The 16,624-nt window shown below is 39.8% G+C and overlaps 1 protein-coding gene across 9 annotated transcripts in view; it reads left to right on the top strand.

The window, feature by feature from the left end:
• Nucleotides 1-16,624, top strand: part of DOCK10 (dedicator of cytokinesis 10) — a 254,355-nt gene that overhangs the window by 149,542 nt on the left and 88,189 nt on the right. For all 9 annotated transcript variants that reach the window (XM_078071375.1, XM_078071373.1, XM_078071372.1 and 6 more), the window contains exons 8-11: nucleotides 7,141-7,324; nucleotides 8,580-8,665; nucleotides 8,931-9,014; nucleotides 9,136-9,291. In XM_078071375.1, the coding sequence (XP_077927501.1) occupies nucleotides 7,141-7,324; nucleotides 8,580-8,665; nucleotides 8,931-9,014; nucleotides 9,136-9,291 (510 nt within the window). The remainder of the gene's footprint in view (nucleotides 1-7,140; nucleotides 7,325-8,579; nucleotides 8,666-8,930; nucleotides 9,015-9,135; nucleotides 9,292-16,624) is intronic.

Raw genomic sequence — 16,624 nt, 5'->3', positions numbered from 1 at the left:
TCAATTCACCTTCCTGAAATTTCTACCTAAATATGTTTATTTTTTCATTCATTCACTCATTCAACAAACTTATTTAGTCCCTGTGACATACTAGGAACTGTGCTCAAGCATCGGGAACTCATAACCAGAGAGGGACACAGGCTCATTCCTAACTATTACACAGTGTCACCAAAGCTATAAAGGGCAACTTCTGTTGAATGTTCTAGGAGCACAGAACGGTGATGAACTCTTCTGGGTCAGCTAGCAGGATTCCCCAAGGTAGATTTTACACATTAAAGCACAAATGAATAATCCTACTTCATTTTCCAGGAGAGAGCCATTCAAACATTTGGGAGCATTTATTACATATTTTAAAGAGTTCAGCTCTATACCCCCTCATTTCTATTCCTGTTTATCAAGACCTTATAACCCTTTGAGGAGAGAGGACCTCCAGTTTCTTGAGATCACTTTGGGGAGATAGACATTTGGGTTACTTATCACCTTGTGTCTGGATCCTGGTTCTTACATATTTGTTTATAGCTCTTTCTGACTTAGGAGGTCTTACAACTGGAAGGAAGATTCTCAATGAGATACTGCAACTTTAGTCATTGGTCTGACAAACTCTCAGGTACAAAATGTCCCTGAAGATGAAACACATGCACAAAAAAACACAGAACAAATGAATAATAGAATGAGTCAGACCTATTTTGTCAAGAATCATTATCCGTTTCCCTTGAATAAAACAGAAAAAAGGAATAAAGACCTTACCTCAGAAGTGATACCTACCATCTGGCATTCTAAGGAAGTCCAAGCTCCTAAGAGTCTTAGTAAACAAGCCGTTTTCATTTGTTTCATTCAGACCCAATCTATATCATTGTGTTCAAAGAATAGCCCTTGGAATTCTTAGAAATATATTTCAAGGGTGAGATCAAGTAGAGAAAAACTCCTACCCACCCAGTAAATTTCTCAGAGATTTTTGGTGATGTTTATGATTGGAAATTTTCTGGATCTTAGTTAAAAAGGAAAAAAATAACAGTAGTTTTCCACTTCATAATATCATCAAACAGTAATGTTAGATCTGTTTTATCCCCCATGCACTCCCAATCTGGAGCAGAACTTCCAGTTTTTGCTGCTTCCATTTTGATATGATACAAAGAGGTATTCCAGCCTGCATGATCCTATTTTGTTCCTTCAGAGTCTTACTCATTCATCTACTGGCCCATCCATCCACTCAAGGTTCTGCCACTGTGGAAGAGAATGAATAGTCCAAGAATCCCATCTGTTAGGTTTTCTACCACAACATAACAGCTTAAATGGGATAGGGGAGCCAAACACTGCTTCTTTCATCCCAGGTGCCAAATCTGCCACCTTGTGGATATGGGTTCCAAGACAATGGCCTTGGGGTGCCTGGGTGGCTCAGTCAGTTAAGCATCCAATTCTTGGTTTCGGCTCAGGTCATGATCCCAGGGTCAAGAGATCAAGCCCCGTGTGGGGCTCTGCACTTAGTGCACAGTCTGCTTGAGATTCTCTCCCTCACCCTCCCCCTGTCCCTCCCCCAACTCACATACACACGCTCTCTCTCTCTCTCTGTCTCTCTCAAATAAATAAATAAATAAAATCTTAAGAAAAAAAAAAAAAGACAATGGCCTCCTGTGCTTAACCAAAGTCTAGAAACTTGGATGCATTTGCAGATCAAGCAACCCACCACATGAGGGAAGTAGGGCCAGGTGTGAGACGCCAGGGAGCAGCTTGGGCTGTGTAGACTTGGAGTGTGCTCACCCACAGAAAGGGAGTCAAATTGGGAAGGAAAACAAAGGGTACTTGCCAAGGAAAACAAATCTAGAAACTACACATGACCTATAAACTTCCCATTAGCAAACTCTGCCTCCACAGAATCTCATTTCCAATGATAACAATAAAAACCAGAATGACACTTTCTTCATCTAATAGATTATTTGACAGCGGTTGATGGAACGTGCATGATTATTGTCCCAGTTTATTAAAATAAAACTCACGGAGCTAGAGTGGCTTTCCCAAATCACAGAGCTGGCAAATAGCAAAATTAGGTTTGAAGTGGAGGGACATCCAAAATCACGGAAAGATGCCCAAGGAAATGAGTCGGTTATCATACATCAGGTAAGCATACACACATCCATTTATCCTGCGTAAGCCACACGGACAGGAGAAACACTACAAAGATATGCTCACATGTTGTTTTAAGCAGTGAGTTTTAGGTGCAGGATTTATTTCAGCAGATATATGTTGAAAATTTTGCTGTGCCAAGCATTGTGGGAAAGCCAAATATGAATCAAATGCAGCTCCTGTCTTCAAAGAGTTCCCAGCCTGTGGGAGGATGCACAGGCAAAAAACAAAACAAAACAAAACAAATATAGCACATGCAGATAAAATTAGTGACACATCTGAAACAATAGATTCTGATATCATGCAAGAATAAAATTGCATTTGGGCGCCTGGGTGGCTCAGATGGTTAAGTGTCTGCCTTCGGCTCAGGTCATGATCCCAGGGTCCTGGGATCGAGTCCCGCATCGGGCTCCCTGCTAGGCGGAGAGCCTGCTTCTCCCTCTGCCTCTGCCTCTCTCTCTCTCTCTCTCTCTGACTCTCATGAATAAATAAATAAAACATTAAAAAAAAAGAATAAAATTGCATTTATCACGGCATGAGGCTTTATTATATTATGTATAGTCACATACGTATATGTCATGTATATGCTATATTTCTGCTTATTTGTTTACTGATGCTCCATAACACTGGAATGTAAGTTCAGTGAGGGCAGGTGTTTTACTTGAATTTTTTTAATGCTGTGTCGCTGGCCCATAGAAGATGCCTGGTGCATTTTTGTTGAATGAAATGAATAAATAAACATGCAGAGAATGGGAAGGATTCTATAAATGGTCACCACCAACCCCAGTAACCTGGATGTGACGTTGTGTGTTTCTTTTTAAAACCCTTCTTTTGTTCCTGCAAAATTCTGCAGAAGTTGCTTGTCACACATTGGAACAATAAGGCACAATGGAATATTTTGTTTAGGTTACTTCCTTTGACGTTTGGTTCTCCATTGGCTTTGGTGGCTCTGTTAGAGTATCTATTCCGGAACCTTTCCAGAGGAATACTGCAGAAACAGACCAGTGTGCTACTGCTCGTGAGATACATCAGATGGCATTAGGACATATTCGCAGTTTCCTGTTCTTTATGAAGCCGTGTAGATGGACTGTGGTGGGCTTGAGTAGACAAAGTAGTTGCATCTGCCACAAAGGACACTGTTTTCAGGGAAACAGGAAAATTGGGGGAACAACAACAAAAAGAATATGATTATTTCTTGATTACCACTGTAATGACATAACAGTTGCATTTTGAGATTATTAAAATGTCCCATGGATTTTTCTATTTTTGTCCTTTCTTTTTTGTTATTTTATATGCCATTATCTTAGAGATCATGGAGAGTGAGATAGAAAACCACTTAGGGCATCATAATCTTCCCCAGCGTAAGCTTCTCTACACTGCAAGTAAGTAGTTCAATTTCACTCCAAATAGAAAAAGGTGATTTGGTTTTTGAGAAGCTGCAAATGGAATATTTATTTCACTGATAAAAACCCCTTTTTGAAAAACAAGGGCTTGTTAGACTTTGCTTGAATTTTTACAAACTATTTTTGAAAATATTGTTGAAGTCGGCAACCATATTCAATTCCTTTGAAGTACAGAATGCCATTTAGAAAATCAAGTTTTGTCTATGTTTTGTCATGTTTTCTATCTAGAATTCTTTTAGTTCCTTGTCATCTGCATTTGAAAGCAGGTTGCAGCTCGATCCACTTTTAATTAATATAATTAATATAAACATTTTACATAGCTTTGCATCTCCCTGTCCACATTACTTACGGCATGAGATTAGTTAAGCAGATTCGTTCATTTGTTTGTTTTCAAGACAACACTGAGACTTGTTTGCATTTTGTTGTACTCAGATACTTAGCAATATTCTAGCCAAAGCTATGCCCTGAACTCTGAGCATTTCGAGTTCTTTTCTCTGTGTCTATTTCTGTTCCTGTTGTTTTGTAAAGGAAAACTGTGTCTCCTTCTATACTTGCTCTCAGCCAAGTTGTCTTTGCCGTTCGACCCACTGTGTCAGTGCGGGATGCACGTGGCTTTATGGACTTCCTTCATCAGAACCCCAGAGGTGTGTGTCAGGGTGTGGGGAGGGAGTCCGCCCACAGCTCCTGCAGAGATCAGAGCTTCTAAGAATTTGTATTCATAAAGAAGCTGTCTAGATGTTTGCTTTTGCACACTCAACTTTGGGGCCATAGCTGCCTTTCTAGCAACACACTGTATACTACAGCCAAAATGGTCTCAAAATGCAGCTCTGGCCTTTTATTAGTCAAAATCCATCTGTCCTCTGCTCTCATAGAACCCAGAGTGTCCTAGGAGAATAGAGGTATTCCCATATTGTGATAGGATTCCCGTTCTCAAGAAGAATTTTCATACCTTTATTGTATACCTCATCTTCAACACATTTGCATACCTTCCAATTTCACATTTGTATGATTCACTGGTTAGTGCCTGTTCCCCTTTCTGGCAGGGCAGAGACTCTATCTGCTTTTGCCCAGCACAACACGTGAACACGATAAACACCTCTTTATGAATGAATGCTGTCACTGCACTGAGCACTGAGGATAACCACCCAGCCTCTGCCCTTCTCCAGCTCACAAGCTATTAGAAGAGCCAGCCAGCAAGTGAGAGTGAGTCATTACAAGGCAAAGATATAATAATACTTGATGATAATACAAAAGCATGGGCTGAAGCCAAGAGTTGGTCCTTGGAAGAATCTAGAAAATGGCATTTAAGTGAGAATCACTGCTAGATTTTTAGCTAATTCTTTCTCCTTCAGTGCCTGAATTTTATTTTTTCTTGAGGCAAATGTGTTCCCCCTATCTCTTCTCAGCACTGAGGGAATCCATGACATCCCAGACCGTGACCATTCCTTTGGTCTGGGATTGTGCCAGGGAGGGGGCAAGGAAGGAGAACAGCATCTTTATTCCTGGGTCGCCTCAGTGAGTGTTAGAGTACATAGAGGTCATTTCCCTTCTCTGCCACTTGCTACCTGTGGAATCCCAAACACATTTTAATTTATCTCCCCAAGCCTCCATGTCATTATATGTTAAATGGAATAATACAATTTGCCTCACAGAATTGTTATGGGATTAAGTGGAATAATGGCTGTGAATGCTCAGCATGGTACCTGGCTTCTAGATGACAAGTGTTTAGTAAGTGTCATATTTGTGGTAGTAATCATGATACTGTGGAAGTGGAAACGAACAAGCTATTTTAGGATAGTCTCTGAGAACATCACAAAGAAGATATTAACAGGAGGATATTAAAAATTATTTTTTCTTGCCACCAAGAATAGCGATCCCATTGTCAAAAATATTTTATACTTTGATATTTAGCCACAATCTCACACTATAGCGATACTCTCATCTTACAGTTCTCCTATTTGTATTTTACTTGGTTATCTTAAGTACATAGGCTTCACTCAGTTATAACTGTGGGTGCCCAATGGCTTCCTACCAGTATGGGTAAGAGTTGATTACTTGTATCAGAATTACCTGAGAGTGAATTAGAGATGGAATATAAAAGTGCCCTAATAATTTGCTCTTGTATTCCCTCCACTCTCAGTGGGCTTCTCCCATATTGGAACAGTTCATTCATTTGACAGATTTCAACTTGGATGCCCCTTCCATGGAAGACCAGTCTGATGTATCTACTCAGCCTCTGAGCCCATTTTCACTCTCTGCACAGCACAAAATCTGTTTTCTAGTAGTTTTTTTATTCCTTCAATCTTTTGTTCATTCACTGTTCCCTACAAATATCAGTTCCCTAAGAATAGGAACCGAACCTATTCCCTTATAAAAGATGACTGTTTTGAACCCACTGGTCCTGACCCCTTCTGTGCAACAGTGCAGGGCATAATGGTGAGAAGAACTGGCCCGGTCTTCCTAGAGGCAGCCATGAGGGAGAGATACATGTTGGTCAAAACAAACAAATGAAAATGAATAACTATATAATTCCAAATTGTGGTAAGTGCCCTGGAAGACAAGAAACTTGTCTTAACTGAGGAACTGGGAAAGGTTTACCTGAGCAAGTATAACTTCAGTTGAGATCTGAAGAGTGACTACGAGTCCCCCAAGTAGATGAGGGGCAAACATAGTGCTGATCGTGTGCAAGCACATGCTTGGGGGAGGGGCTGCTTCAGGCTTGTGGCAGGGACACAGCTTGTGACGGGAGAACATTCAGGAACGAGAGCAAAGCCTCATGTGTTCATCACAAAAGGCAAAGTAGATATGTGAGTTTAGAGAAAAATCTGGAGGTTGGTGGAAAAGCCAGAGCCACAGAAAGGAATGGGGTGCCCTGCCATGTTAATGTCATGTCCTTTAAAGCCATTGGAGCAGATGAGAGAGAAAGGAATCTGAGGCAGATCCTCAGGTTAGCATTAGGTTAGCATTAGATGTCACCAAGATAAGGAAGAGCCAGTAGAGATGATTGAAAAGTGGTGGCCAGTGAAGAAGAAAGAAAACCAGAATTGAGTGTGGTCATGGAAACCAGACACAGATGGGTTTCAAGAGGAGGAAGTGGCCACCATGTTCATTCTACTGAAAAGTCAAGGAAGATACAAAGAAGAAAATGTCCCTTGGATAATACAGCAGCATAAAGTTTGTTAGTGACCATGACAAGTGCTGCCCTGGGGTGTGATGGGGCCAGAAGCCCAACTGGAATGAATAGTGGACAGAACACAGGATGAGAAAGTGAAGGTAACCACTCAAATCAACTATGTGAAGAAGTTTAGAGTATATTCCCACAGGTACCTGAAGAAGAAATTTTTGAGCCACCATGCTCATCCAATCAACAAAAACCTAAATAAAATATCTATTCATACAAAAAGCCTTGAAAGAAACCAATTCATACCCATCCAAATTTTTCTCTTGATCTTTATGTTACCCTCCTGTATGGAAACACTTTGGAAGGGCGACCCCATAAAAATGTCTCTCGCTCTCTAAGACTTATTGTCTGGTGTTTTTTCTTTCTCTTTCTTTCTTTCTTTCTTTCTTTCTTTCTTTCTTTCTTTCTTTCTTTTTCTTTCTTTTTATACCACAGAATAACAGACTAAGAAAATATGCCTTTGAATTGAAAATGAATGACCTAACTTATTTTGTGCTGGCGGCTGAAACAGAGTCAGATATGGATGAATGGATCCACACCCTCAACCGCATCCTGCAAATCAGTCCCGAGGGGCCCTCTCAGGGGAGGAGGAGCACAGAGCTCGCAGACCTGGGGCTAGGTGAGAGCACATGCACCAACTTCCCTTCCTTTGCAAAGTGTGACCTGTGCATTGGGTTGATTTAAACTGCTAGTAACTGTGGTAGTTGCTATTTGCTTAAATCTTGACTTTCACTGAATAGTGAAGGTCACCACACATAGGTATGATTTTGAGTTTACTGGCAATGATTTGAGGATGGAAGTCATTTGTCAGCAGTATTAAAAATGTACCCATGTGTGATGGGAGGTTACCTTAGATGGGGTAGTTGCTTTTCATAGCCTTTAATTTAATTTAATTAATTAAGATAATATTATATAAAGACAAACATGCATTACTTCCTTTTAGTTGAAAGATACCTTGCAAAAAAAAAGAAAAGAAAGGAAGATGTCTGTCATGTATGGCTTCTGGCCATACTAAGATCAGCTTATATGTGAAAGTTCCATAAATTTTGCAGAATATTCAAGATCTTTATAAGATAAAAAATATTTCTTTTTCCCATCCTTATTACCTCTTAAGATTTTAATTCATTCTAGGCAAAGAAAAGAGAGCAAGAGAAAGGAAAGGACAGGTGATGTGAAAGGTAGAAAAACGGGTCTATAACCATGTCATAGACATGTGACATGTGAAAGACAAATACACCTTCAGAGTTGGTCATTCCTCCCAAAGGAAAACTATTTTACCAACTTTTGCCCAGCACCATGGGATGTTAGAAACCAGAGTCTCTAAATTCTAGTAGTCTAAATAATCACATGCTATCAAGTGAAAGATGCATGTGGTCATGAGGAAGAAAACTGCGGTTGACTTTAACACAGCTACTATATACCACGATAGAGTTGAATGTTTTACATTCATGATTTCCTTAATAATGATCAACAAGAACATTAATATTTATAGAATTTTAAAGAGTTTAACTAACTGAAGCTAGAATGCAGGTTTGAAATTGATGGTCTGAGAGAATTATCAAAAATATATACACATAAGAAAACTTTAGTATGCGTTAGTGAAGTAAGTCATGACAACCCCAAGTATAAAGGTAGTATTAGAAGGGTCAAGAGTTCTTATGGGCTCAGGACGGTGTCATGGAAAGAATCCCAAAATGACAATCAGGAGGTCTGATTTCCAGGCCCAGATCTTGTAACAATATGGAGTCCTAGAGCCAGGGTGAGCATCTGCTCACCAATATCCACCCCGAATCCAGTTTTGATATGTCACAGCCTAGAGAAATGTGTGATCCATAAGTATTACTTAGTAACCTCTCTTGGTGTATCTTTTCAAGATTCGCTGGATAATTCTATAACTTGTGAATGCACACCAGAGGACACAGAGTCTTCAGAGAGCAGCCTACACCCAGACTTCGCAAAAGTAATAACGCTGACATTTTGCTATGCAAATAAATTTGAATTACTTATTAGTTATTGCTTTCATAGAAATACTGTATTTTAAGATTGAGACTAAGATAAACAACACTTAAAAATAAAAACATGTTTTGATAAGATTTGCTGAGTGTTAATGGAGGATATTAAAACAGTGATAATAGTAAGGAGCAACTTCTGGGCCATGTGGATGGGGTCAGGCTGTGAGTACCTGGATACTTAGCTACCAAGAGCTAACACAGTTTTCTCTATAGTACCTCACAGAAACTGAAGAGACTGTCAAAACAACTCGAAATATGGAGAGGCTAAATCTGTTCTCGCTGGATCCAGATATAGATGTAAGTCGGAATTCTTTCTAAGCAGACATGAACTTGATCCACACAATTGTGGTTTATGATTTAGAATTCCTTTTTTTATAATGGGTGTTTGTTGAGAAAGACTGTCAACATTTTTTCTTAGACCTTGAAACTTCAGAAAAAGGACCTTTTAGAACTCGACTCTGTGATCAAACCGTTTGAAGAAAAAGCTGCCAAGAGAATCATGATCATGTGTAAAGCTCTCAACTTAAATCTTCAGGGATGTGTTACGGAGAATGAGAATGATCCGATAACGAACGTAAGTTTCCCTCTGTTACATCCTATACGCATCAGCCAACTTCACACCCCCCTCTGGCCAAAATCTTTTCTATTGCTGATAATTCCAGGCACTGAGTTCACACCCTCTAGTCTCCGAGGGAGTACGAATGACAGCATTTTCCACGTTACAAAAGTGCACAAGTTCTGAAGTGGAATTGTGAATATATTGCCATAAAACGTTCCTCTTACCTTGAAGAAGCATCATCAAAGGGACTGTATTCTGGGGTCCTTTCCATTAAATCACACAGTGGTTGACAGTTTCCTAAGATATTGCTTATATCTTTTTGGTGGTATTGAGATGGCTTTTAAATCAAGCTTCTTATTTTAGCATTTATATGTTTATTTGAATGTATATTAGAGAATAGTTTAAACAAGCAAGTCAACTCTGTGATTTCATAGCTAATACTGCTTAAGACCAGGCTACATAGTGAATCAAGTAAAGTAATATTAGATAAATATTAAGTAATAGTAGAGGTGGTACATGGAAATGGGAGGGAAAAAAGGTGCTTCACTGATATTTGGGAACCACCAGAGTGCTCATTAAATCAACACAAGATTCCTTTTCCTACTAAGTGAGCTGTCTTGAGAGTTCTTAAGAGTCCAAGGGACAGTTCTATACCAGTCATGGCTGTATCTGTGAGAAGGGGGCATTTTATGAGCATAAAAATTATTAAAAGTTGAACTATAAAGAAGAAAATAGGGGCACCTGGGTGGCTCAGGCAGTTAAATGTCCGAACCTTGGTTTCAGCTCAGGTCGTGATCTCAGGGTCATGAGATTGAGCCCCGCATCAGGCTCCGCACTCAGCACAGGGTCTCCTTGGGGATTCTCTCTTTCTCCCTCTGCCCCTCCCCCGACTTGGGCATGCACACCTTCTCTCTCTCTTCCTCTCTCTCTCTCAAATAGATGAGTCTTTCAAAAGAAGAAGAAAATAAAAATCACACATAATCTTACCATCAGTAAAAATCAGTGTTATTTATTGCCACGATCCCTTTCATTATTTTTTTTTTTAAAGATTTTATTTATTTATTTGAGAGAGAGAGAATGAGAGAGAGCACAGAAGAGGGTGAGGGCAAGACACTTGCCCAGCATGGCAGAAATTGTCGGGGAGGAAGGTCAGGTATTCTTTTTTTTTTTTTTAAAGATTTATTTATTTATTTGAGAGAGCGAGAATGAGAGAGAGTACATGAGACGGGGGAGGGTCAGAGGGAGAAGCAGACTCCCTGCAGAGCAGGGAGCCCGATGCGGGACTCGATCCAGGGACTCCAGGATCATGACCTGAGCCGAAGGCAGTCGCTTAACCAACTGAGCCACCCAGGCGCCCTCCCTTTCATTATTTTGTAATGCATTCCACTCTAATTTTTCATAAATCATCTCTTAATTGTCATCTTTCACCTTAAGGAAGAAAACTTATTTCTAGATCCATGATATAAGCCACATTTGCTTTTAGAAGACAGAACAGTAATAAGTTTTCTCTACAAACTGAGCACACACAATCCCGCACACGTCTCTATGACACGGGAGGCTTGTTAGTTGTGACAATGAGTGGCTGGCAAGAAGGATGGACTCTTCCAGAAGATTTTCATACCTGCTGCCCTTGGGTCTGTAGGCACCACACCGATCCTCTGAGCGTCCTTTCCCCTGTGATAGCAGGATGATGATACATGCTATGGACCTCAGATTTAGTGAGGAGAGAGAACCAAGGGACCTGTGCCTCTCTTGGGTCAGAATACCTGACCTTCCGGGCACCTGGGTGGCTCAGTTGGTTAAGCGACTGCCTTCGGCTCAGGTCATGATCCTGGAGTCCGGGGATCGAGTCCCGCATCGGGCTCCCTGCTCAGCGAGGAGCCTGCTTCTCCCTCTGACCCTCCCCTGTCTCATGTACTCTCTCTCATTCTCGCTCTCTCAAATAAATAAATAAATCTTTAAAAAAAAAAAAAAGAATACCTGACCTTCCTCCCCGACAATTTCTGCCATGCTGGGCAAGTGTCTTGCCCTCACCCTCTTCTGTAAACAGGATAATAATAGCAATAACCATTTCAAATGATTGTTGGGAGGATTAAATGAAGTAACATTTGGAAAGAACTTAGATAATTCTTGGTGCTCAGGAAGCAGTGATTACATATTAACTGTTATTTCAATATGTGGGAAATGGCTTTGAAATTTGTGAATACTGGGGCGCCTGGGTGGCTCAGTCGTTAAGCGTCTGCCTTCGGCTCAGGTCATGATCCCGGGGTCCTGGGATCGAGCCCCGCATCGGGCTCCCTGCTCAGCGGGAAGCCTGCTTCTCCCTCTCCCACTCCCCCTGCTTGTGTTCCCTCTCTGGCTGTGTCTCTCTCTGTCAAATAAATAAATAAAATCTTTAAAAAAGAAAAAGAAAAAAGAAATTTGTGAATACTATGTAGCCAACGTATTGGTATTTTCAGTGTTGCTTGTGAGAATCTTGTTGACAAGTAAGCTAAGATCAAAAGGTGTCACCCATAAGAATCTTCCCCCAGAATTAAACTTTCTTCTATTTTATAACTGTAATTGTGCACTAGGTGTGTGAGTAAATGTGATTGCATTGGAGGTCACGTTTATTCATTTCTCAGCCAATACTTAATCAGTGCGCCTCCTGGGAGCCAGACTCGTTCTAGATATTGGGGGAACAGCAGGGAACAAGATAACAAGTCCCCTGCCCTCTTAAAGATTGATTCTCTTCTCAGATCTGTACCTCTGAAACAAATAATGCAATATATGTTAAGAAAGAAAAAAAGAAGAAGAAGAATGTAGCAGGAGGGGAAGAATGAAGGGGGGGAAATCGGAGGGGGAGAAGAACCATGAGAGACGATGGACTCTGAAAAACAAACTGAGGGTTCTAGAGGGGAGGGGGTGGGAGGATGGGTTAGCCTGGTGATGGGTATTGAGGAGGGTACGTTCTGCATGGAGCACTGGGTGTTATGCACAAACAATGAATCATGGAACACTACATCTAAAACTAATGATGTAATGTATGGGGATTAACATAACAATAAAAAATTTTTTTAAAAAAAAGGTTGATTCTCTTTGGAAAGAACAAACAGTACATTTAAAAAAAAAAAAAGGACAAGTAAATTAACACAATAATCATGCCTGGTTCACAGTTCTTTAAAATGAATCAGTATGACAGATGTGATACAGAGGAACTGGGAGACAGGTTCTTCTGGGTGGGGTGCTCATAGGAGGCCTCTCTCAGGAGGTGACAGTTGAAAAGAGACCTAAAGGGTGAGAAGGATAAAAGTTCAGGTCAAGGGAAAATGCTCAAGGCAGAAGAAAGAGAAAGTGGGAATACCTCAAAAACAACTAAGTCTTGGCAAGTTCTAGGAAGAGGAAACAGGTACCGAGGGGAAAGGCAGACCAAAACGATATGGGAGGAACTAGAAAGTACAATAATGTTAAGTACAGGCTGCAGTGAAGAGTTTGGATTTATCCTGAGTGGAGGCTAGAGTGATCTAAAACACTTTCAAATGGTGTGGTTCGATTTCTGTTTTTTAAAGATCCCATCAGAAAAAACAAAATGGATTGGAGGAAACAAGAGTTGACCAGGGAGAGTAGATAAGAGGCTACCACCAGAGTTCATTGCATGGTTTAGACTAGGACTGGCAAGGAAGAAGGAGAGAAATGGATGGATTTGACTGATGTTGGGTAAATTGAATGGACAGGTTTCTCTGATCCATTGGATATACAGGATAAGGGGAAGGAATATTTCAAAGATGAGTCTCTGGCTTTTGCTTTGAACACTTCTATGCATGATGGTGCCATTTACTAAGAGGACAAGACTAGATGAAGAGCAGATTTGGGGGATATTGGCCAAGAATTCCACTATGGGCATGTTAATTTGGATAGGCCTACTAGATATCCAAACAGAGATATCCATTGGGCAGATTCAAATACAAGTCTAGAATTCGAGGGAGTGGCTATGAATGAGACAAACTTAGAAGTCTGGGCCAGACGGTGACCTGGAGGGACATATTTGGGAATTTCTGTATGCATAGAAAAAGCTCCAGAAAACAAATATTTAACAGATCACTAGAGGAGTAACCAAAGAGGTCTAAGAAGGAATGGCCATTGAAATAGAGATAAACAAGAAAAGAGTGGGTCCTAATGCCATGAGAGAAAGTGTCACCTGTGTGGAATAGGCTGAGATGCTGAGAGAGACAGCAAGCCAGAGAGGAGCCCAGCAGCTACGGCCACGTGGAGGATGCGGGGAACTACAGCAGGAGAAATTTCCATGGAGTGAAAGGGTTAGGAGGAGCGATCAGAACATACTTTCATCCAGGATTAAAGTTGAAAAAACAAAAGAAAACAAAACAGAAAAACCAGAAACTTGCTTCTTGAAACTACTTGGAAATATCAGGAAAATGTAACCCAAATCCTACCTGCATTTAACCATCTTATTAAATAAAAATAATTTTTTTTTTACTAGGCACAACTTTAAGTGTGATTAAAAAGTCCAATTTAGTAACTGAAACTCGAAGATAATGGGTTTTTCTTTCCAGTGCCGAGCAAATGACTCCTTCCACATGGATTCCTTTCTTTGTACTAAAACTCATATTCAGAAGTTTAATACTTGTATTTGGGCCAGTCTCGCCAAGCACGAGAACATGCCCAAGTTCAGAACCCAGCATCAGTATGCCCTTTTACGTCTGTAAATCCAGAGGGACAAGTTGATTTGAGGTGCTTTAAATGCCCATGTTGTTTTTAATTTATTTTAAAGTTGATACAAATGTTTAAAAAAATAGAAAATTACTTGGTAAAAATAATTTTACTGTGCTTATAAACAATAATACAAAAAACTAATAAAATAGCCTCACCTAAACTCCACAATAATTTTTTATGTAATGGCATTGTCTTTTAAAATTTCTGTATATTATTCAGTGACACTCTTTTGTTAATGTAGTTGTTTTTAAACTCATCATTTTTAATTCTGTGAGCATATTTTTAAGTTAATCGAAATATTTCTCCAGGTTGCTAAAGAACCCGCTCCTGTATTTAATGAATGAGCTTCTAAAACGACTCCCTCAAAGAACTTTTCCATGATGAGGAAACAATATTTGACAGCATGTAATTTTTTAGTCAGTCCATTGAAAACCAAATTCAAGTTGATGGTTTTCTAGTATAAAATATTTCTTTGAAAATAGCAATTGATTCCAAAAATCTGAACAAATAAACCTGCTTCACAGCAGAGCTACTTTAAAATTTTATGTTCTTGATTCTTTTAAGAAAATACAGAATTCTAAACATAAGAAGCCTATGACTTAATTTGTTAACCTTTCAAGTGCCTGATTAAACAAATCCTTATCGAAAAGCCAGTGATTCAAAAAGTAAGATTTGACATTTAAGTTGAAAAGGTGGATTGGAAGAAATAAATGAATCACCATATGAGCTTTAATTTCTGATGGATTATCAAAGTATGGTAATTTATTTCCATTCACCAAGCAGAATGAAAATCAAAATGCCCCAATTCAAGAAAAATAATAGGATTTTTTTTCCTTTGACCTTCAATGTGTTTTGAGCTCCTACCTGAGTTATTTTCATGTAATTTTTGCATTTTCAACTCTTGGCAGACAACCACTACTACAAACCAAAAGTTTTTCTAAACTAAATTAAATTGGTAAAATATAAAACTTTTACTTTTTAATTGTCTTTTTTTTAATAATTTATTGAATTTCATTTTATATGTGTAGTTCTGTTTCTAACAGTAAGGGAGCTGACAAGTACTGTTATTATTAAGGAATTACACTAATAACCTTGTTATAAGCTAGCCATATTACTATGTTTCAAAGCATGCGAGATACCTATTAAACATTCAGTACAATCCCCAGCATGAGTGAGTCTGTACAATGATGAACATAATGTGATTTTTTTTTTAAAGATTTTATTTATTTATTTGAGAGAGAGAGAATGAGAGAGAGCAAGCACATGAGAGGGGGGAGGGTCAGAGGGAGAAGCAGACTCCCTGCTGAGCAGGGAGCCCGATGCGGGACTCGATCCAGGGACTCCAGGATCATGACCTGAGCCGAAGGCAGTCGCTTAACCAACTGAGCCACCCAGGCGCCCGAACATAATGTGATTTTTGTATATAACCTGCTTGTCCACAGAACACATGCTGGTAGGCATCCATTCAAAATTAAGTAGCATAAACAAAAGTAAAAATGTTTTTTGTAAGCATATTCCATTTTTAGAAGCCTGTAGTTAATTATATGTAATTACATCTATTTTCGTGGTTGTAATTATATATGTATATATGTACATATGTATAATATGTATGAAATTACATGTGCATATATTTATTTATCTCAGTCCTTGTTTTATTTAATTTCTGTTGCATTTGATGGTTTTCTAGTTGAAAATTCCTTCTTTCTTGACTCTTTCTTCAGTTTCTATGATACTCTGGTTGCATGAAAATTGTCATTTGCTTTCTTTAAATCTCTCTCCACTCTCCAGTCTCCTTTATAAACTGCTTTCCCTTCTCCATCTCAATCCTTTGCATGCTGATATTTCCCAGGATGCCATTCTGATTCTCTTCTCTTTATCTCATGGCTTAGACAGGAGCCTCCCCAGCCCAGCTTCTTTCACTGAGCTCAAAACTCATATCCAACTGTGATTGGAATGTCCTATAGATGACTCTGCATGTACCATCCAGAATTCACCTCTGTATCTTTATCGTGTATATCAGTGAGTGTCATTGACATCCCCTTAATTTGTTACATACCCAAACCTAGGACTTTTATTTTATGCGTGTGTGCCCCTGTGAACACTTCTCTCCAAGCACCCAGGACACCCAGTGGACCTCTGCATCCTTTGGTTGTACCTCCTTAAAGTTCCTCAAATGCATCTCCCACAAATGCATCCTTTTGTGTTCTTTATGTTCTTTCATGACTTTATGGCTTTGTACATGTCACTCAACCGACCATAGATGCCCCTTCTAACCACATCTTTATCTAATTTTTGCTTCTTTAAAAGTCAACCCAGGGATGCCTGAGTGGCTCAGTAGTTAAGCGTCTGCCTTCTGCTCAGGTCGTGATCCCAGGGTCCTGGGATCGAGCCCCACATCGGGCTCCCTGCTCAGCGGGAAACCTGCTTCTCCCTCTCCCACTCCCCCTGCTTGTGTTCCTTCTCTCACTGTGTCTCTCTCTGTCAAATAAATAAATAAAATCTTTAAAAAAAAAAAGTCAACCCAGGGATGCCTGGGTGGCTCAGTTGGTTAAGCATCTGCCTTCAGCTCAGGTCACGATCCTGGGTTCTGGGATCGAGCTCCAAACCCCGAGATGGGTTACCTGCTCAGCAGGCTACC

This window comes from Halichoerus grypus, chromosome 4 (assembly GCF_964656455.1).
Source record: "Halichoerus grypus chromosome 4, mHalGry1.hap1.1, whole genome shotgun sequence".
Taxonomy (NCBI): Eukaryota; Metazoa; Chordata; class Mammalia; order Carnivora; family Phocidae; genus Halichoerus; species Halichoerus grypus.
This window is presented reverse-complemented; position numbering and strand designations above follow the sequence as displayed.